The sequence below is a fragment of the Salvelinus alpinus genome, chromosome 2 (genome assembly GCF_045679555.1).
Source record: "Salvelinus alpinus chromosome 2, SLU_Salpinus.1, whole genome shotgun sequence".
NCBI lineage: Eukaryota > Metazoa > Chordata > Actinopteri > Salmoniformes > Salmonidae > Salvelinus > Salvelinus alpinus.
The window spans coordinates 41579992-41601284 of record NC_092087.1 but is presented as its reverse complement, the minus strand read 5'-3'; the positions used below and the strand labels follow the sequence as shown (position 1 = coordinate 41601284).

General features: G+C 41.9%; 1 protein-coding gene across 6 annotated transcripts in view; it reads right to left on the bottom strand.

Annotated features, from left to right (window-relative positions):
• Positions 1 to 20936, bottom strand: part of LOC139561683 (diacylglycerol kinase alpha-like) — a 33852-nt gene extending 12916 nt beyond the window's left edge. Inside the window, exons 1-18 of one of the 6 annotated variants that reach the window (XM_071378948.1) lie at positions 20833 to 20936; positions 13769 to 13898; positions 9365 to 9441; positions 9098 to 9242; positions 7437 to 7511; positions 7222 to 7271; positions 7027 to 7101; positions 5938 to 6054; positions 5178 to 5295; positions 4624 to 4712; positions 4312 to 4422; positions 4130 to 4228; positions 3852 to 3929; positions 3336 to 3409; positions 3175 to 3249; positions 2595 to 2680; positions 2406 to 2495; positions 2037 to 2197 (exon numbers count right to left, since the gene is read on the bottom strand). In XM_071378948.1, coding sequence (XP_071235049.1) covers positions 2037 to 2197; positions 2406 to 2495; positions 2595 to 2680; positions 3175 to 3249; positions 3336 to 3409; positions 3852 to 3929; positions 4130 to 4228; positions 4312 to 4422; positions 4624 to 4712; positions 5178 to 5295; positions 5938 to 6054; positions 7027 to 7101; positions 7222 to 7271; positions 7437 to 7511; positions 9098 to 9242; positions 9365 to 9441; positions 13769 to 13865 — 1617 coding nt within the window. In that variant the 5' untranslated portion in view covers positions 13866 to 13898; positions 20833 to 20936. Of the gene's footprint in view, positions 1 to 2036; positions 2198 to 2405; positions 2496 to 2594; positions 2681 to 3174; positions 3250 to 3335; positions 3410 to 3851; positions 3930 to 4129; positions 4229 to 4311; positions 4423 to 4623; positions 4713 to 5177; positions 5296 to 5937; positions 6055 to 7026; positions 7102 to 7221; positions 7272 to 7436; positions 7512 to 9097; positions 9243 to 9364; positions 9459 to 13768; positions 13899 to 19998; positions 20742 to 20767 lie in introns of those variants that run through there. The other 5 variants (XM_071378944.1, XM_071378933.1, XM_071378951.1 and 2 more) reach the window with 5 other exon arrangements.
• Positions 20937 to 21293: the final 357 nt, after the last annotated feature.

Genomic DNA, 21293 nt, shown 5'->3' with positions numbered 1-21293 from the left:
CTTCAGACTTTAAATTTCAACTTCAACTGTATTCAGACCCTTTGCTATGAGACTTGAAATTGTGCTCTGGTGCATCCTGTTTCCATTCATCATCCTTGAGATGTTTCTACAACTTGATTGGAGTCCACCTGTGGTAAATTCAATTGATTGGACATGATTTGGAAAGGCACACACCTGTCTATATAAGGTCCCACAGTTGACAGTATATGTCAGAGCAAAAAACAAGCAATGTTGAAGGTATTGTCCGTAGAGCTCCGAGACAGGATTTTGTCGAGGCACAGATCTGGGGAAGGGTACCAAAAAGTGTCTGCAGCATTGAAGGTCCCCAAGAACACAGTGGCCTCCATCATTCTCAAATTGAATAAGTTTGGAACCACCAAGACTCTTCCTAGAGCAGGCCGCCCGGCCAAACTGAGCAATCGGTGGAGAAGGGCCTTGGTCAGGGAGGTGACCAAGAACCTGATGGTCACTCTGACAAGAGCTCTAGAGTTCCTCTGTGGAGATGGGAGAACCTTCCAGAAGGACAACCATCTCTGCAGCACTCCATCAATCAGGCCTTCATGGTAGAGTGGACAGACGGAAGCCACTCCTCAGTCAAAGGCACATGACAGCCTGCTTGGAGTTTGCCAAAAGCCACCTAAAGACTCTCAGACCATGAGAAACATGATTCTCTGATCTGTTGAAAACAAGATTCAACTCTTTGGCCTGAATGCCAAGTGTCTCGTCTGGAGGAAACCTGGCACCATCCCTACGGTGAAGCATGGTGGTGGCAGCATCATGCTGTGGGGATGTTTTTCAGCAGGTGCTGGGAGACTAGTCAGGATCGAGGCAAAGATCAACGGAGCAAACTACAGAGAGATCCTTGATGAAAACCTGCTCCAGAGTGCTCAGGACCTCAGACTGGGGAAAAGGTTCACCTTCCAACAGGACAACGACCATAAGCACACAGCTAAGACAACGCAGGAGTGGCTTCGGGACAAGTCTCTGAATGTCCTTGTGTGGCCCAGCCAGAGCCCGGACTTGAACCCGTTCGAACATCTCTGGAGAGACCTGAAAATAGCTGTGCAGCGACACTCCCCATCTAACCTGACAGAGCTTGAGAGGGTCTGCAGAGAAGAATGGGAGAACCCCCCCAAATACAGGTGTGTCAAGCTTGTAGCGTTATACCCAAGAAGAATCGAGGGTGTAATCGCTGCCAACGTTGCTTCAACAAAGTACTGAGTAAAGGGTCTGAATACTTATGTAATTAATGTGATATTTCAGTTCATTTTTAATAAATCAGCAAAAATATCTAAAAAACTGTTTTTGCTTTGTCATTATGGGGTATTGTGTGTAGATTGAGGGGGGGGGAAACAATTTAATCAATTTTAGAATAAGGCTATAACCTAACAAAATGTAGAAAAAGTCAAGGGGTCTGAATACTTTCCGAAGGCACTGAAGCTACATCATTTACATTACATTTACATTACATTTAAGTCATTTAGCAGACGCTCTTATCCAGAGCGACTTACAAATTGGTGCATTCACCTTATGATATCCAGTGGAACAACCACTTTACAATAGTGCATCTAACTCTTTTAAGGGGGGGGGGGGGGGGGGGGGGTTAGAAGGATTACTTTATCCTATCCTAGGTATTCCTTAAAGAGGTGGGGTCTCAGGTGTCTCCGGAAGGTGGTGATTGACTCCGCTGACCTGGCGTCGTGAGGGAGTTTGTTCCACCATTGGGGTGCCAGAGCAGCGAACAGTTTTAACTGGGCTGAGCGGGAACTGTACTTCCTCAGAGGTAGGGAGGCGAGCAGGCCAGAGGTGGATGAACGCAGTGCCCTTGTTTGGGTGTAGGGCCTGACATCACTCACAGATGTCACTGTGATTGTGATTTGTCTTACCAGTCTGCTCATGTCTTCTTATTGCTGCAAACAAACTACCAAAACTGACAGGCAGGATAAGGCAGTTAAGAGAGACATACAGGTGATTGACTGTTGGAGTCTGTACATTATCCAATCAGCAGGCTCTATGACCCCAAGGTCGTCACTCACCACGCCAATAGAGAAGTAGTTATTGATGATCTCGTTGGGCACAGGGTCTCCTATCTCCTGGGGGTCCTGTGAAATCACCTGCACACTCCAGCGGTCCATAGGAACCAACGAGCTCTCCTCGACCTCCTTCAGAATCTCTCTGAGATCTGTGCCCTCGTAACCTGCAGGGGTTTCCATGGACACAGAGGGTTTACACAAGAGAAACACATGATTAGCGTTTATTTTGGGGTACCTTCCTTTTATCCAAAGCCATGGGATGCATTCTAAATAGCAAAGTATTCCCTATGGGCCCTGGTCAAAAGTAGTGCACTACATAGAGAATAGGGTGCAATTTAGGACACCCCCCATTATGTTAAACACAGCCCTTACCTCCTCCCCAGTGGAGGCAGCGAGCAAGGTCGTTCCCTGTGCCAAGTGGCAGGACCGCCACTGGGGGACGCACCGGCAGGTCAGCTTTGTCTGAGAACACACAGAGGCAGCCATTGTTCAGCTTTAGAGAACCCCAGATACCTTGACTACTGTTCATGAACCTCTGAGGGGACAGGAAGCAACCCACACCTATAGCATCTAGAATCCAGCCGACTGTGCCGTCTCCACCACACACCAGGATCCTGTAGTCATGAAGGTTCCGAAAGAAGTGCAGTCTGATATGGATACACATACACATTAAATCAATCAAAACTATTTATAAAGCCCCTTTTTTACATCAGCAGTTGTCACAAAGTACTTTTAGTGACCTTTCCCAAACCACATAGAGAAAAAGCATACTATAATTAAGCAATAAGGCCCAAGGGGGTGTGGTATATGGCCAATATACCACGACTAAGGGCTGTTCTTCCTTATTGCCTTATTGCTATTATAAACTGGTTACCAAAGTAATTAGACCAGTAAAAATACATGTTTTGTCATACATGTGGTATACGGTCGGATATACCATGGCTGTCAGCCAATCAGCATTCAGGGCTCGACCCACCAAGTTTATAATACCAATGAATATAATATCCCATAAAAAAGGATTAAGAAACCATATACCCACTGTCATAAGGGAAACATAATGCTGTCATAACAATAACATAACAGTCCACAAACAGTCCACTTTCCCACCTCCCACCCCTGATCAACCTGTACGTGTAGTTACCCTGGTCCAGGGCCTCCATTGGAGAGGTTGTAGACCTGCCGTGGGTTCAGTAGATACTGAAACTTCCTCAGCACTCTGAAAAATACATGACATTCACTCACAGGAGTACATTAGTGCAGGCTAGGAAATGTTTTATGATGTCTGTCCTGATCTGCCCTTACCTCTCCCCCTGCTTCCCTCCACTCTTTGGGTTCACAAACACCAGGAGAGGGTGGGTGTCTGGAATAGGAGCAATCTGCAGAGAGAGATGGGGAGGAGATAAGATTAACGTGTGCATGCACTGGTGTGCATGCCATGCAGCAGCCAGCACAATACAATTGCAGTCAATAAGAGTGACAGAAGCAGATCCATAGCAAATAAAAATGCATTACTGGCTTTCACACATTTATGTTAAAGCACATGCTAATGGATAGGACAGGGCTGCCAACTCTCTTCCTGGAGATCTACTGTCCTGAAGGTTTTCAGTCCAACCCTAATTTAGCGTATCCGATTCAGCTAGTTAAGGTCTTGTTAAGCAGCTAATAAGTAGAATCAGGTGTGTTAAATTAGGGTTGGACTGAAAACCCACAGGACGGTAGATCTCCGGGAAGAGGGTTGGGCAGCCCTGGGATAGGGCCAGTAGTGTGTGTGAAGTAGATGGTACGGTGTCCCTGTCAGTGGAACTAAGAGGACCCTACCTGCAGAATGTGCCCGTCTGGGGTGATGTCCTCCAGGTTAGTGTCCTCCATGGAACTACTCCTTCCTTCTTCATCCTTCTTCAGAAACAGAGAGGGTTAGGAGCATAGCAAGGGATATACACATTTGACACATACTGTAGGATTATTGGGTGACAAAAAAATCTGCCAAATTTTTTTGCTTTTAGCTGAAGCATAGCCTGAATGCTATAAACAGTGTGACTTCATTTGCAACTCTTATGGAATGGAGTCATGGGCTTGTCGTGGGTTCAATGGCTGACCTTGGAGGATGAGTATATGGCCCACGGTGGCAGAATGTGGTCTCTTAGCGACCCGCAGTCGCACGATGATGACCCGAAGTTGACACAGTCGTCATGGCGCTAAAACGAGACATTCATTGCAAAGACTAGTGGCAGCATATGTGTACACATACAGCCAAGAATGTAAATGCACACACACTTACCATCTGTTGGCACCACACGCAATGCTTCCCTGCCAGGGTCTTGATCTTCTTGTTGCAGAAGTGACACTTACTGGAGTCACAGTCAGCACTGACCCAGCCGTGAGCTGGAATCTGGAGCAGACAGACAGAGGGACAACATCCACAAACACATATGAACACTATAGCCACCAGGGCAAGATTTTGCTGACTGCATACACCCTCTTGAAAAGGACATGACTATGATCAGGTGTGCAGATGAATCAAAATGAGGGTCTCAGGTCTAAAATCATGATTCTGGAATGAAATGTGAAACAGAACTCTATTAAGGCTCACCCCAATCTGTTTTTTGGATTTAACAAAGGTGCAGGCACATGGACCAGGGTTCTTGTTGGCACAGTGACCATGGACAGTGTACTTGCACACTGAGGGGGAGAGAAGAACAAGGCCACTGTTAAGCATTTCTTTTTGAAAATGTTATCGTGTTTTTTTGTTATCGTGTTTCCCTACTAGGCTTAGGTTTGAGTAGCATATGGTACAGATCTGTGTAGCAATCAGGGAACCAATGGGGAATAAAGAACTACAGCAGTGGTCACTAACCCTGGTCCAGATGAGCTATAGGATGTGCAAGCTTTTATTCTAACCCAGCACTAACACACCGGAATCAACTACTCATACAGAACTTGGTTAGTTGAATCACGTGTGTCAGTTGTTGGGCTGGGACAAAAGCATGTATGCCCTAAGGCCTGTACACTGTAGCTCTCAAGGACCACACTTCAGTCAGTGACAACAGAACTACAGTCTCTACTCAGACACTCAGAACTTCAGTCTAAGTATATCTATGAATATGAGACAGAGGTTGCCCCCTTGTGACGGTATAGAGCTATTACAGGTGCAGCAGAGGCCCTGTTTCCTGAGGCCCAGCAGCATGCTCTGACACACGTTGCAGTACACAGGCTTGTTGAAGTGCTTCATCCTCCAGATGTGCTGCCCATCCCTCTCTGCCATCTGAGAGAGGAGAGAGAGAGAGAGAGAGAGAGAGAGAGAGAGAGAGAGGGGAAAGAGAGAGAGAGAGAGAGAAACTGAGAGAAAAGAGAGAGAGAACAGAGAGAGAGAGAGAGAGAGAGAGAGAGAGAGAGAGAGAGAGAGAGGTAGAGAGAGAGCGAGAGAGGGGAAGGAGAGAGAGAGAACTGAGAGAGAGAGAGCGAGAGAAAGAAAAAAGAGGGGCAGGGCCTTTGTTAACAACTAATGTAAACAGCAGAGTAGTCTCTCTTGCATTGTAGACTCATGGAAAGGGAGACACCGTGGCTGTGCCTCTGAAGCGACTAACAGCATGGTAAAGTAAACAGCACGCCAATCCAAACAAGTACCATTTGTATGTGTGCAGACTTATTTCTGATACAGTATTGCCAACAAAGTCTAAGGGCCGTAAATATATAGATTTTTGGATAAGACAGGGACAAGATAAGACATAACTTTGGGGTGACATTTAAAAGTATCATCTAAACAAAATTGAATAAAGCTTTATTGAGATGTACAGTAGTTGAACCATACAGCCCATAGCATAAGGAGTCTATTGTCACGTGCTGAATCATGTATACTGATTGAGTTAACCAGATGAGTCAGAGTCTGGCTGTTAGTGCTTCTTGCCTTGAGTCCCAGCAGCACCAACAGGGGCACGTTGTTCATCCCTCCCTGGATCCACTCCTGCAGGGTCACCGCTCCACTGCTGTCAGCATCCATCGCCGTCATCATGTCCTTCAGCACCTTAGGGACCAATCGGAGTAGTTAGACTCCCACTGATCCTGGTTCCTGACCAATCACAATACAAGTCTCTCTGCGCTGCTGCCAGGTGTTAGCCCTATAGAACCAAAGTCTATAACCAGAACATCAACCTTCAAACCAAATGACATTTTATCTAATTTTGGACTCACTTATCTTAATTCATTGGAAGCTTAATTTCCATGTATAGACATCACTTCAGATTTAATTTTGTAGATTAAATAGAATTTAACTTGCAGAACAAACTCTAACCTGACAAATATTAAGTATGCAATCTCTTATCTGATAATCTCTGTAATCTCTTTTTTGATAATTAGAATTGATGGAATGTCAAGTGTAAGCAACATGCAGTGTTGTACCTAAATACTGTTAACATTAGTCTCTCATCGCTAATCACTACAACTCTCTAACCAGAAACTTGCACAAGGACTGTAACTGGGTTCTGGGTGGGGGCGTTGGGCCCAATTCAATCAAGACCACTAACTAGATTACTGGGGTGAGACAAAACAATTTGAGAGAGTGTGTATTTAGATTAATGTGGTCTAATTCTTTCCATGAAAATAATGTTTGCCCCGTCAATCAAAAAGAAAGGCATAATAATTCCAACATCAACACTGTTGTTTACCCTTCGCTGAACCCTGAGGGGTATACTACAAAGCAGGATCAATAAGCTATAGCCAGCAATCATTATAAACAACCAGAAGTAACTGTTGATTTTCTGATTCATTAAGAAAGCTAAACTAAGATATGCATTTTTTGGTTGTTGAGTCAATTAGACTATGCCCATTTCAAGATTATCTTTTAAAAAAATGATTTCGGAATATTTAGTCAAGTTAGCTGGCCACCTCCTTGATCCTGCTTTGTAGTATACCCCTCTGGTGAACGTTTTGCTTGAATATAAGACCCAGTGAGTATTCCCATAAGGATAGTTGACAGGCATTTAAGTGGATGTCTTACCGGTCTGAGTTCTGTCACGTCCCAACCCAGGTAATCTGCCGCACGCATCATCTGGGTGATGATCCGATCCACTTCCTTATTGAGAGTAAAACCACAGTTTGTTCTTTCACAACTCCTACTGTTCACTACATCACCTTGATTTAAAATGAGAGTAGAATGTATTCATAATACAGAAAGTACATTTCAGTCACTTACTGAGCTGTCCAGGAGTCCGTTGCCATCTTTGTCATAAAGTTTGAAAGTAACTGAAAGCACAACAGGTGATGAAATGAGTAAATCAATAACAAATCCTTTTTGTTTTCACTCTACTTATCTCTCCTCACTGGTCAATTGAAAACAGCTAAAAGATCAAACCATCATGGAATACAAACTATCACACAGAATTCCATTGGTGAAAAGACAGTACTCACATTCCAGTTTGTCTCGCGGCTGTCCCTCCTCCAACACAGAGAAGTAACAAGACACATCTTTGAGGTACACTCCACCTGAGAGACAAAACCAGGAGTTTATTCAGATGTTTAGCAATTGGAACTTATATAAAGTGCATTCAGAACCCTTGACTTTTTCCACATTTTGTTACGTTACAGCCTTTTTCTAAAATAGATTACACATAATACCCCATAATGACAAAGCGAAAACAGGTTTAGATATTTTTGCAAATGTATAAAAAATTCAAACAGATACTTTATTTACATAAGTATTCCGACCCTTTGCTATGAGACTCGAAATTGAGCTCCGTTGCATCCTGTTTCCATTGATCATCCTTGAGATGTTTCTACAACTTGATTGGAGTCCACCTGTGGTAAATTCAATTGATTGAACATGATTTGGAAAGGCACACACCTGTCTATATAAGGTCCCACAGGTGACAGTGCATGTCAGAGCAAAAATCAAGCCACGAGGTCGTAGGAATTGTCCATAGAGCTCCGAGACAGAATTGTTTCAAGGCACAGATCTGGGGAAGGGTACCAAAAAATGTCCCTACGAACACAGTGGCCTCCAACATTCTTAAATGGAGGAAGTTTGGAACCACCAAGACTCTTCCTAGAGCAGGCTGTTCGGGCCAAACTGAGCAATCAGGGGAGAAGGGCCTTGTTCAGGGAGGTAACCAATAACCTGATGGTCACTGACAGAACACCAGAGTTCCTCTGTGAAGATGGGAGGACCTCCAGAAGGACAACCATCTCTGCAGCACTCCACCAATCAGGCCTTTATGTTAGAGTGACCAGAAGGAAGCCACTCTTCAGTAAAAGGCAAATGACAGCCCGCTTGGAGTTTGCCAAAAGGCACCTAAAGACTCTCAGACGATGAGAAAAGAGATTCTCTGGTCTGATGAAACCAAGATGGAACTCTATGGCCTGAATGCCAAGCGACCCTAATCACACAGCCAACCCTAATCACACGCAGGAGTGGCTTCAGGACAAGTGTCTGAATGTCCGTGAGTGGCCCAGCCAGAACTGGGACTTGAACCCGGTTAAACATCTCTGGAGAGACCTGAAAATAGCTGTGCAGCGACTCTCCCCATCCTGACAGAGCTTGAGAGGATCTGCAGAGAAGAATTAGAGAAACTCCCCAAATACAGGTGTGCCGAGCTTGTAGCGTCACACCCAAGAATACTCAAGGCTGTAATCGCTGCCAAAGATGCTTAAAAAAAGTACTGAGTAAAGGATCTGAATACTTATGTAGATGTAATATTTCCGTTTTTTTTTTTTACTTTCTAGAAACCTGTTTTTGTTTTGTCATTATGGGCTATTGTGTGTAGATTGATGATTAAAAAAAACATTCATAAATGTATTAAAAATGTGGAATGTGGAAAAAGTCAAGGGGTCTGAATACTTTCCGAACGTACTGTATCATATCAACTTAGACCCATAATCAAGCAGAGAGCCAGAATACAGTATGCATCAAAGTATAACATATCGTAAACTCATGAATGTTCACATCAATGCGGTCACTTTTTAAGAGCAATTGATGGATATTGAAGGTATAAGTAAGACATATCATATACATTATATTATACTGTATGTCATACACAGTAATAATACAAAAGAGTTGGGATGGTGGGGCTCACCCCCTTTGGGTGGAGGGCTCCTCATATAAACGTCTCGCTCTGCATTCTGGAAGTAGTGGAAAAGGCGTTGGCAGAAATCAGCAGGGAAGTCATCCGCCTCCAGGTAGGTCTTGAGGAACAAAGAGAAGCCAACTGCATCGATTCGCTGAGATTCCAAACAGAACAGTACATCAGAGACAACAAGGGTTGTGTTGTGTAATCTCAAGTCAACATAGTGTGCTGGCAGAAGGATGGGCCATGGTTGGAAAGGACCCTCTTGAAGCTCACCTCTCCAAATCTGTACTGGACCAACCGCCCGCCTGCATGGAACTCTTTCATCACATCTTTCACTCTCAGACTGCCATCTGCATAGAGGACAATACTGAAAGTCAACACAGGGGATACAAGCATATAAAGAGAAGCCAGATATGGGACAGGCAGAAAAGCCTAAAAGATAAAATACATGTACATTTTGGCAACAATCCCTTTGAAAATCAATTTACAACAGGGTCAAAGATTCAGTACGTAAACCACCAGCAGAAGATGTAATATAAATCAAACAAATACACAGGACGTCTGACAGGCAAAATACATGTCCCTCAAAGATCTAAAAACCTCTGCCTTTTGGGTTCCATTCTAGTGCAGCTCTTCGAGGTTTTAGGCTGGGTAACTCTAAAGCACTTTGTGACAACTGCTGATGTAAAAAGGGCTTTATAAAATACATTTGTTTGAAATTTGATTGACTATATGAAACTCCAGTGAGGCAAGGGAGCAGTACCCTTTCATGCAGTCTCCCTGTTCACCATCTTGGAACATTACCCCGAGATTTAGTTGAGTAGTATGAGAACATCCATAAAAACACTGGTTCAAGGTGCATTCTGGATTAGAGAGGATAATTTAGGACAAAAAGTACATCCACACTGTCTGGTATAATGCTCCCCAAGTATTCCTTTTTTTATACAGTACCAGTGAAAAGTTTGGTCATCAAGGCAAAGGGTGGATATTTGAAGAATCTCAAATATAAAATATATTTGGATTTGCTTAACACTTTTTTGGTTACTACATGAGTCCATATGTGTTATTTCATAGTTTTGATGTCTTCACTATTGTTCTACAATGTAGAACATAGTAAAAAATAAAGAGAAACCCTTGGATGAGTAGGTGTTCAAAAACTTTGGACCGGTAGTGTATGTGTTATGGCTTTTCAACCTCAACTCTTAATCCACAATATGGCAATTTATCTAATAGAACTCAAAGGGTTTTCTTTAATGGAAGCTTCTCTAATGTCAATCATGTAACGTTTGGTGTACCGCAGGGCAGCTCTCTGGGCCCTCTACGCTTTTCTATTTTTACCAATGACCTGCCACTGGCATTAAATAAAGCATGTGTGTCCATGTATGCTGATGATTCAACCATATAGGCATCAGCAACCACAGTCACTGAAACCCTTAACAAAGAGTTGGTCTGTTTTGGAATGGGTGGCCAGTAATAAACTGGTCCTGAACATCTCTAAAACTAAGAGCATTGTATTTGGTACAAATCACTGCCTAAGTTCTAGACCTCAGCTGAATCTGGTAATGTATGGTGTGGCTGTTGAACAAGTTGAGGAGACTTACTTGGCGTTACCTTAGATTGTAAACTGTCATGGTCAAAACATATCGATTCAATGGTTGTAAAGATGGGGAGAGCTCTGTCCGTAATAAAGAGATGCTCTGCTTTTTTGACACCTCACTCCAAAAAGCAAGTCCTGCAGGCTCTAGTTTTGTCTAATCTTGATTATTGTTCAGTCGTGTGGTCCAGTGCTGCAAGGAAAGACCTAGTTAAGCTGCAGCTGGCCCAGAACAGAGCGGCATGTTTTGCTCTGCATTGTAATCAGAAGGTTGATATAAATACTATGCATGCCAGTCTCTCTTGGCTAAGAGTTGAGGAGACTGACTGCATCAATTATTTTTATAAGAAACAATGTGTTGAAAATCCCAAATTGTTTGCATAGTCAACTTACACACAGCTCTGACATACACACTTATCCCACAAGACATGCCACCATGGGTCTATTCACAGTCCCCAAATCCAGAACAAATTCAAGAAAGTGTACAGTATTATATAGAGCCATTATTGCATGGAACTCCGTTCCATCTCATATTGCTCAAATAAAAAAAACTGAAAGTAACACCTCACGGCAGAACGTCTCTCCCTTATTTGACATAGATAGTTTGTGTGTATGCATTGATATGTAGGCTACGTGTGCCTTTTAACAAAACATTTATATAGTTCTGTCCTTGAGCTGTTCTTGTATATTGTTCTGTATTATGTCATGTTTCATGTTTTGTGTGATTCCAGGAATAGTAGCTGCTTCTTTTGCAACAGCTAATGGGGATTAGTGATGCACCGATATGACACTTTTGGCCGATACCGATATCCGCTATTTTCCTTGCCCCAAAAAAAGATACCGATAAACGATATTTAAAATTTTAGCTGCCTTTTAAGCATTCTAGTACAAAATAGTTAACACACACACATGGACGCAGCGATCTAAGGCACTGCATCTCAGTGCAAGAGGCGTCACTACAGTCCCTGGTTTGAATCCAGACTGGATCATATCCAGCCGTGATTGGGAGTCCCATAGGGCGGCGCACAATTGGCCCAGGGTCGTCCGGGACGTCATTGTAAATAATAATTTGTTCTTAACTGACTTGCCTAGTTAAATAAAAGGTTACACACACACACACACCACACTGACCAAAAAGTTATTTTGCTGGCATTTACGTCCCCATTACCAGTAAAACATAATCAAAACCTATTTATTTCACTTACTTGCTGTGCTGTTTCGTTGTTCAGTCATTTCATTCTCAACCAGGATTTCTATGGAACGCCATTTGGGTCTTTGCGTGTCAAAAAATATGCATAACACTATTTGACGTGTCAAATAACACGACATAATCAGTTTCAGTAGCTGTATAGCTAGGTGTCATCATCTAAAATTACCCTAATTTATAAGACAGTTCTTATTTTATTAATGGTGGTCGGACCCATCTATGTGAAAATAGCCACAATAAGGATTAGCCACAATAGTGGACTTTTCAATTGCCCTTCAAAATAAAAGTATGGCACAATTCTACTATTTGTATTAATTTGTATCACTGTCAATTACATACTTTTATTTTGAAGGCAAACTGCAAATTCCACTATTGTGCCTAATTCTTATTGTGGCTTCATAACACATTATTGTGGCTTCATAACACATAACCCGGTCCGGTCGAGCCTCACTAGCCAGATGAAGCTAGCTGAATCTTATAATGTTAGCTATGAGCAACAGGGTTAAGTAGCTGGCTAGCTATTTATTTTCATGAACTGAAGTTCAATTTCAATAGCCGAACAACAAGTGGCAACCTAGCTAATACTTACTCACAAGGATTCCTAAATCATTGCTAAGAATAATGAAAATGACTGCAGTTTCTACTGGTCATTGTTTTCAGGCTGGTTGTATTGATGCCAGCTAGGTACCAAGCTAAAGCTAGCTACCCCAGAAGTTGCGGTCGAACAAATGATGCTTTATTACCAATGCGGTTTTGTAAACACATCGTTTGTGGCCGGTGTTTGCAGACTTTTTTGTACAGCTTTGACAGTGCTACTGTATCTTTTTTGACACGCAAAGACCTAAACAGTGTTCCATAGTATGTATGTCGTGAAGCAAATAGCAGTGACGCTATTACTGTGTAACTCCAGTAGGGCAACATCTGAAAAATAGCGCACTTGTTAGTGTGTACTGGTGCTCGACCAGTCAACGAAAGCCACGACAGAGAACAATTGAATGTCAAGGGCAATAAATACCATTATTTTGGCGTTAATGGTTTTCACCTTTGAGTTGTCTCGCTGAAATGTTCTTACTCTTCAAAATGACTGCTCGACTTGTTGACTGCTCAATCCACACAGCAGACATTGTGTGGGCTAGGTTAGGAATGCTGTGTTGCACGTGTAGCGCAAAATTTTACATGGCGTTATTACGTCATGTACCTATGTTATATAGGTATGCATGGTAGTTTTGACATCGGTTTTTAACATCGGCGTTAAACTAGACATCGGTCGATACCGATGTTGGCATTTTTAGCTAATATCGGCCAATTCCGATATGTTCACCGATATATTGTGCATCCCTAATGGGGATCCTAATAAAATACCAAATGTTGGAGTATAACTAACGAAATTACAGTTAACAAAAATGTACCCTTAATCCAGTATAAACTAACGTATATAATGTCTTATTCAAAAGACAAATTTCACAAATTCTATAGCACAACAGCAGAATCATGAGGATGAGCATGAGGGTGTGGGCAGATGAGATATAGTCGTTGTTTGTGTGCCTCCGTAAGATGTTGTTTGTATGTGTATGTTTGTATCTGGTGTGAAAGAATTAGGTATACTGTAGCAGTCAAAAGTTTGGACACATTCAAGGATTTTTATTTTTACTATTTTCTACATTGTAGAATAATAGTGAAGACATCAAAACGATGAAATAATATTCCACCTCCTGGTAGTGGTTCCCAAGTATTCAATAGGATAACATTTTTACCCAACTAGGTCTTCGTCGGGTTCATTAGACCTAGAGCCACAGACTGTTGAAGTTAATTCTAGAAGTATGGTATTAGCATTGTATCTGACCCACCTTTCCTTTTAATTAAAAATGGCACTCACATTCCATGTACTGCTGCAGCTGGATGAAGTCCACAGGGCTCAAATCCCTCCCGTCTGGGTTTGTAGCTGTGTCTTTAGCTAGGTTTGGAGCCGCCATGGTCGCAAGTTTCTCCCACACTGGCCAGAGAGACTGAGGTAGAGAGACAGGAGAGTGACTGAGAAGGAGAAAAAATATGAATCCTACACCAAAAAAAATAAAAATAAATAGAAATGAGAGAAAATTAATTTGTCCACTTTGAGTCCAGAAGCAGTAAATTAGCAAGTCGGCGAAGAAGGGGAGATAGTTGAGACATTCACTATCTATGAATAGTGAACGTGACATCCCACGAAACAGGTTTGTTGCACCCCCTCCCCCATTTTGCCCTCAGAACAGCCTCAATTTGTCGGAGCATGGACTTTACAAGGTGTCGAAAGCGTTCGACAGGGATGCTGGCCCATGTTGACTCTAATGCTTCTCACAGTTGTGTCAAGTTGGCTGGTGGACCATTCTTGAAACACACGGGAAACTGTTGAATGTGAAAATCCCAGCAGCGTTACAGTTCTTGACACAAACCTGGCACCTACCACCATACCCCCTTCAAAGGCACTTAAATCTTTTGTCTTGTCCATTCACCCTCTGAATGGCACACATACACAATCCATGTCTCAAAGCTTAAAAAATCCTTCTTTAACCTGTCTCCTCCCCTTCATCTACACCAGGCCTGGGCAAAGGCCGGCCCGGGGGCCGTATGCGGCCCACGATCTGATTCAATACGGCCCGCGGAATCATGCTCAGATCACATAAAGAATTTGCGACAGTAGTTTTGAAAAAAGTATTTGTTATTCAAATTAAAAGCCCTATGAATAGTCGCCTTTGTGTAATCATTTAACTCCCACTGCTTGTGGGACATTTATTTTGAAGGCACGTATAACAACTGCACGAGGACAGACAGTGACTGACAGGCTGACATACACGTCACAGTTACAAATAGTAGGTAGCTAGAAATTGAGCAAAAATTTGTTTTCAAAGATTTCAAAGAAAAGTAGACAATGAACTTGTCCCGACACTTCCAAACGAAGCATAAGAGAAATATAAGAATATGTCTTCTGAGCAGAGGGCAAGTGCATCGAAAGAGTTGCTTTCTCAGTTGAAAAATCAGCAAGGACTTTTCACAAAACTGCATTCAGCAAACAATGGAATCGCGAGAGCTAGCTATGTACTGTCCCACAAAATTGCTAAACATACAGTTGAAGTCGGAAGTTTACATACACTTAGGTTGAAGTCATTAAAACTCGTTTTTCAACCACTCCACACATTTCTTGATAACAAACTATAGTTTTGGCAAGTCGGTTAGGACATCTACTTTGTGCATGACACAGGTCATTTTTCCAACAATTGTTTACAGACGGATTATTTCACTTATAATTCACTGTATCACAATTCCAGTGGGTCAGAAGTTTACATACACGAAGTTGACTGTGCCTTTAAACAGCTTGGAAAATTCCAGAAAATTATGTCATGGCTTTAGAAGCTTCTGATAGGCTAATTGACATCATTTGAGTCAATTGGAGGTGTACCTGTGGATGTATTTCAAGGCCTACCTTCAAACTCAGTGCCTCTCTGCTTGACACCATGGGAAAATCAAAAGAAATCAGCAAAGACCTCTGGACCTCTGGTTCAATCTGGTTCATCCTTGGGAGTAATTTCAAAACGACTGAAAGTACCACTTTCATCTGTACAAGCAATAGTACCCAAGTATAAACACCATGGGACCACGCAGCCATCATACCGCTCAGGAAGGAGATGCGATCTGTCTCCTAGACATGAACGTACTTTAGTGCGAAAAGTGCAAATCAATCCCAGAACAACAGCAAAGGACCTTGTGGAGATGCTGGAGGAAACAGGTACAAAAGTATCTATATCCAACGTAAACCGAGTCCTTTATCGACATAATCTGAAAGGCCGCTCAGCAAGGAAGAAGCCACTGCTCCAAAACCGCCATAAAAAAAGCCAGACTACAGTTTGCAATTGCACATGGGAACAAAGATCGTACTTTTTGGAGAAATGTCCTCTGGTATGATGAAACAAAAATAGAACTGTTTGGCCATAATGAAAATCGTTATGTTTGGAGGAAAAAGGGGGAGGCTTGCAAGCCAAAGATCACCATCCCAACCGTGAAGCACGGGGGTGGCAGCATCATGTTGTGGGGGTGCTTTGCTGCAGGAGGGACTGGTGCACTTCACAAAATAGATGCCATCATGAGGTAGGAAAATTATGTGGATATATTGAAGCAACATCTCCAGACATTAGGCAGGAAGTTAAAGCTTGGTCGCAAATGGGTCTTCCAAATGGACGTTGACCCCAAACATACTTCCAAAGTTGTGGCAAAATGGCTTAAGGACAACAAAGTCAAGGTATTGGAGTGGCCATCACAAAGCCCTGACCTCAATCCTATAGAAAATTTGTGGGTAGACCTGAAAAAGCGTGTGCGAGCAAGGAGGCCTACAAACCTGACTCAGTTACACCAGCTCTATCAGGAGGAATGGCCCAAAATTCACCCAACTTATTGTGAGAAGCTTGTGGAAGGCTACCCAAAACGTTTGACCCAAGTTAAACAATTTAAAGGCAATGCAACCAAATACTAATTGAGTGTATGCAAACTTCTGACCCACTGGGAATGTGATGAAAGAATTAAAAGCTGAAATAAATAGTTCTCTCTACTATTATTCTGACATTTCACATTTTTAAAATAGTGGTGATCCTAACTGACTTAAGACAGGGAATTTTTACTATGATTACATGTCAGGAATTGTGAAAAACTGAGTTTAAATGTATTTGGCTAAGGTGTATGTAAACTTCTGACTTCAACTGTAGCAAGCCATTGGCTGAGGACAAATTCATTAAAGAATGTTTAATTGACTCTGCAGCAATACTTTGCCCCGACAAGAAAGAGCTGTTTGAAAATGTTTCCCTGTCAAGACGAACAGTGACACGGCGTGTTGAGCACATCTAGAGAATATGGAACAACAGTTGAAAAACAAGGTAAAGGATTTCACCTATTTCTCATTGGTCCTGGATGAGACCAGTGATGCACGTGACACGGCGAACTCGTTGATATTCTTACGAGGCATAACCCCAGACTTGGAAATTACAGAGGAGCTTGCTTCAGTACAGTCAACGAAGAGCGCAACCACAGGGAAAGATTTATTTGAGGGGGTTAATAAGTGTGTGGCAAAGCTGGGACTTAGTTTTGAAAAGTTATCCAGTGTGACCACTGATGGGTCCCCAAACTTTACAGGAAAAAACGTTGGCCTTTTGAAAAGGATACAAGATCAAGTAGCTGAGCTGAACCCAGATCAGAAAATAATTGTATTCATTATTCATCAGGAGATGCTCTGTAAATGTGTTCTGAAAATGAGATATGTTGTGGATACAGTCACTAAAGTGGTAAACTTCATAAGCGCAAAATCTTTAAACAACAGGCAGTTTGTCTCACTGTTGGAAGTGACAGAGTCGGGTCATGCAGATCTCCCCCACCACACAAACGTGAGATGGCTGAGTTTGGGGATTGTGCTTAAAAGGGTGTGGGACCTGAAATCGGAGATTGCTGAGTTTTTGCAAATGAAAGGGAAAATATGTGGATTTCCCTCAACTGCAACATAAAGAATGGTTGGCTGGTTTTGCCTTTACTGTGGACATCATGGCCCTCATGAATGATCTGAATTCCAAACTACAAGGGAAGGGCCTTTTTGCACATCAGATGTACAGCCTTGTCAAAGCCTTCAAGGGAAAATTACTCCTCCTGACCCGCCAAGTAGAAGCCAACAATCTCATCCATCTTCCGACACTACTAGTCTGTTCCCTATCAGATGACGAGCGGGAGAAGTATACATCACTGCTGCGTGCTTTGAAAGGTGAGTTTTCTCATCGTTTTGAGGATTTCAAAGTGTTGGAAAATGACATGCTGTTGGTTCCTCTCCTTTCACCTTCAATGTGGATAACACTTCCACTGATTTGCAACTTGAGCTTATCGACCTCCAGTCTGATGCAGTGATTGGAGAACTATTCAAAACAATGTCGCTGACGAGGTTCTATGCATCTCTTGATGAACAAAACTTTCCAAAGATTAGGAGTCATGCTCAGAAGATGTTTGTACTATTTGGGTCAACCTATGTATGTGAACAGACATTTTCAGTGATGGAATATAACAAGTCAAGGCACAGATCATCTCTTACTGACTCTCACCTCTCAGCAATCCTGCGCATAGCGACGCAAGAAACTATACCAGACTTCACTGCTCTAGTCAATGCCCATCAGAGTCTTCACTCCTCACACTGATTGAGTAGTTTAAATGTAATGTTGAGCTCTCTCTCTTTCTTGTGCATACCCGTTAACAAGAGTTCTGTCCGTGGTGCTGAATGCACAGTGTACTTTTCCCTCCATGTAGTTCATTGCATGTTTAATAATGGAAATACCTACCAAAAGGAGAACATGGATGTAGTTTATTTCTGTGCATGTTAAAAAAGTTAAATAAGTAGCATATCTGGACGTGATTTACAGTAGATATATCTGTCAACAGAGTCATACACATGATGTATAATCCTGTAATATGATTCTGGACCGCAATAGCAAAAATATATTCTAATGTGGCCCTCCATGGAAAATAATTGCCCAGGCCTGATCTACACTGATTTGAAGTGGATTTAACAAGTGACATCAATAAGGGATCATAGCTTTCACCTGGTCAGTCTGTCATGGAAAGAGCAGATGTTATTAATGTTTTGTATACTCAGTGTAGTTCCTTACCAGTGTGTCATTTTCCTACAGTTCCTAAGCTCTAAATTCCTAATGCCTATCACATTTGTTATTTCCTCACACCCCATCTCAAGATAACGTCAAAACCATGTTCTAATCAAATGCATCCCTGAGGGACACTTTCTAGTTTCATACTCAGATGAAAAGAGACTGGCAACATGTGATGGCGAATCTCCAGCTGGCCCAGACAGTGGAATCATGCCTGTTTGGGGTAACTCTTCCAATTAAGGGAATCATTTGAGCATGACTCTCATCACCCAAGGAAAATGTCTTTATTCTACGTCAGTACTTTGTTCCAGTGGCCTGGAAACTTTTGTGGAAAATCAAATTACTTAAGAGAGAATCAACAACAGACAATAATGCATACTGCTGCTCATTTTCATAACTACATTTGATCAATGAGGATGTCACTAAGTCAATTGAAGTTTACACACATTCAATGTGTTTTTTTTTACCATCAACAACATAAGCCTAAAGTCACATTCCAGAGGTATCCTTTTTAGTATGAAAGTAATTGACAATAGAATACATTACATTACCCCAAAATGACAAAAAACTATGTTTCAGAGGCTTGAAGGTTTTGGGTTAATTGTTAAACATTGGGATTAAGGGTATATTGTTTAACTCCCTGATTTGATTTGATTCTATCTTGACAGGGTACATCCTGTAATGTCCTGTACTGGATTAATTAACAGAGTAACGTCAGATTAAATTTTTTAGAAACCCAGGTTGAGAAAAACTACTGACATACAGTAGTGGGCTGCAGTATACCAACATCATGATTCTTGACACCAGCTTTGATCTAGTATGAGGAGATGAAGTTGTGGCATCTCTAATGCATGGCTGACTCAAGGATCAAATACAATGAGTTATTCAATCAGTCACCTACACACTTTACCTACACACCTGAGTCTACAATTTTGACAAAGCAGGATCCCATGAGGAAATAGTGGGAAGGGTAGGGAAACTGGTCTAAAAGCAGAAGGTATGAAAAGCACAAGCATACATTTTCCTTAAAATTGCTTTTATATGGAACGTATATTTTGTTCTGTGTAAATCATTCCATATGTAGCCTACACAGATCCAACCAATATTTATACAAACTTGAGTTGAGAAATAATGACAATGGATGCATTGGAAGTCTTACATGTCGAACATTAAATTACAGTGTAGACTAGAGTGGACTAAATCAGTTCCACGTTGTTAGTCAAACAAGTCCAGGGCGCGGTGATAGGCTGGCATAGACTAAATATGTTGTTTGACCTTTTATGGATAAAAAAAAAAAACTATATATATATTTTTTTTTTTAAACCTCAGGTGCCAAAGCCTACACATTGCGTGGTCTCGACAAGTGGTCATTGCTCTTTCAGTAGGCTACACTCATTGTTTACAGGTGAAGACGAATCAATTGTAAGGGAATGTAATAACAGCTTACTTTGGTGAAGTGCGTCCTAATAGATGGCTCTGGTGACGAGGGACAAGTGGACCCAAAAGAAACCCGCTATCCACAGTAGAATTCGGTCGAATATGGATGGTTAGGACGGCTACGCGACTGCTATGGCCACAACTAAGTGAGCAGATGTTGTTCGTGTATTAGAGCATTATATAAATCTAAGGGATTAGTGGGCGGGGAAGGGCTTGCAGTTTGCGACAATTACACTAGCACGGCCTTGGTGACAATATTATAGGACAGTTCCTATTTAGATTTTGGAAAATGGAGTGTAATTTAAGGGGTAACGTAATCCATTGAGTCAGGAGGTGGGGGGCTTCTCGCGTTTGACAATGGATAATTGACAGAATATACTACTACAGATTGAAAATACAAGAGCCACGGAATTGTTATCGAGTGGGCAGTTGAGGAAGAATACAATGTATCGAATTTGTCAACTTTGTTACAATATGGGGACAATAAAAAAATCACAGTAGTGTGGCTGACACCTAAATCGAAAACACGGTTGTATTTATTACGCCGATTGTTCTTCTTCATTAAAAGTTTTATGGCAGACTACATCTATTGGTGCATTGCCGCCACCTAAGATACGGGGTATTAAGATACTACCAAATACAAAAAGAAATCAAAACAACCCCTCCTTCAGTCACATCCCTACACAGGCTCATGTGCCTTTGAGGGCGGGGCATTCATCGACAGGATTCATTGTAATGCCTTAGCAGAAGAGTTCCAAAAAACGCGCAGCTGCACTCACAATGATGCCTATTTTCTCCGATTTCCGCTGTGCAGTTGATAGCCAAAGTAATATACGCTACAAACCTCATATAACCCAAATACACACGAGAAGGGATATACGTTTCATCAAAAAAACAATAGAATGGATGTACGCCGATTTTGTTGCAAAACGTTTCTTAAATGGAAGCAAACGGAATGAAACGGGGAGGGAGCTACCTAGATTTGTCCAATAGAAACTCTCGTTGAACGTTTTGCAACTGTTTGGACTAATGATTACACCCCAGCTCTCCTTGCGCTGTGAGTCACGTGGGTCGCGTCAGCCAGACTACAATCACAGGGCAGATGGAACACTTGTTTTAAAACTATTCACTTAATTTTTTTCAGTTAACCAGGTACTGTGAAGATTTCAAATTGACATCGTGTGTTTTGTCAGATTGAAAAAGGCCATTTATTCTATGATTGTATTTGTACAAAGATGTTTTGGGACAGATCTTGAGCATTTATTTTTTTAGATATTTTGGTGATAGGGTTAAGCTTTGCTTTTA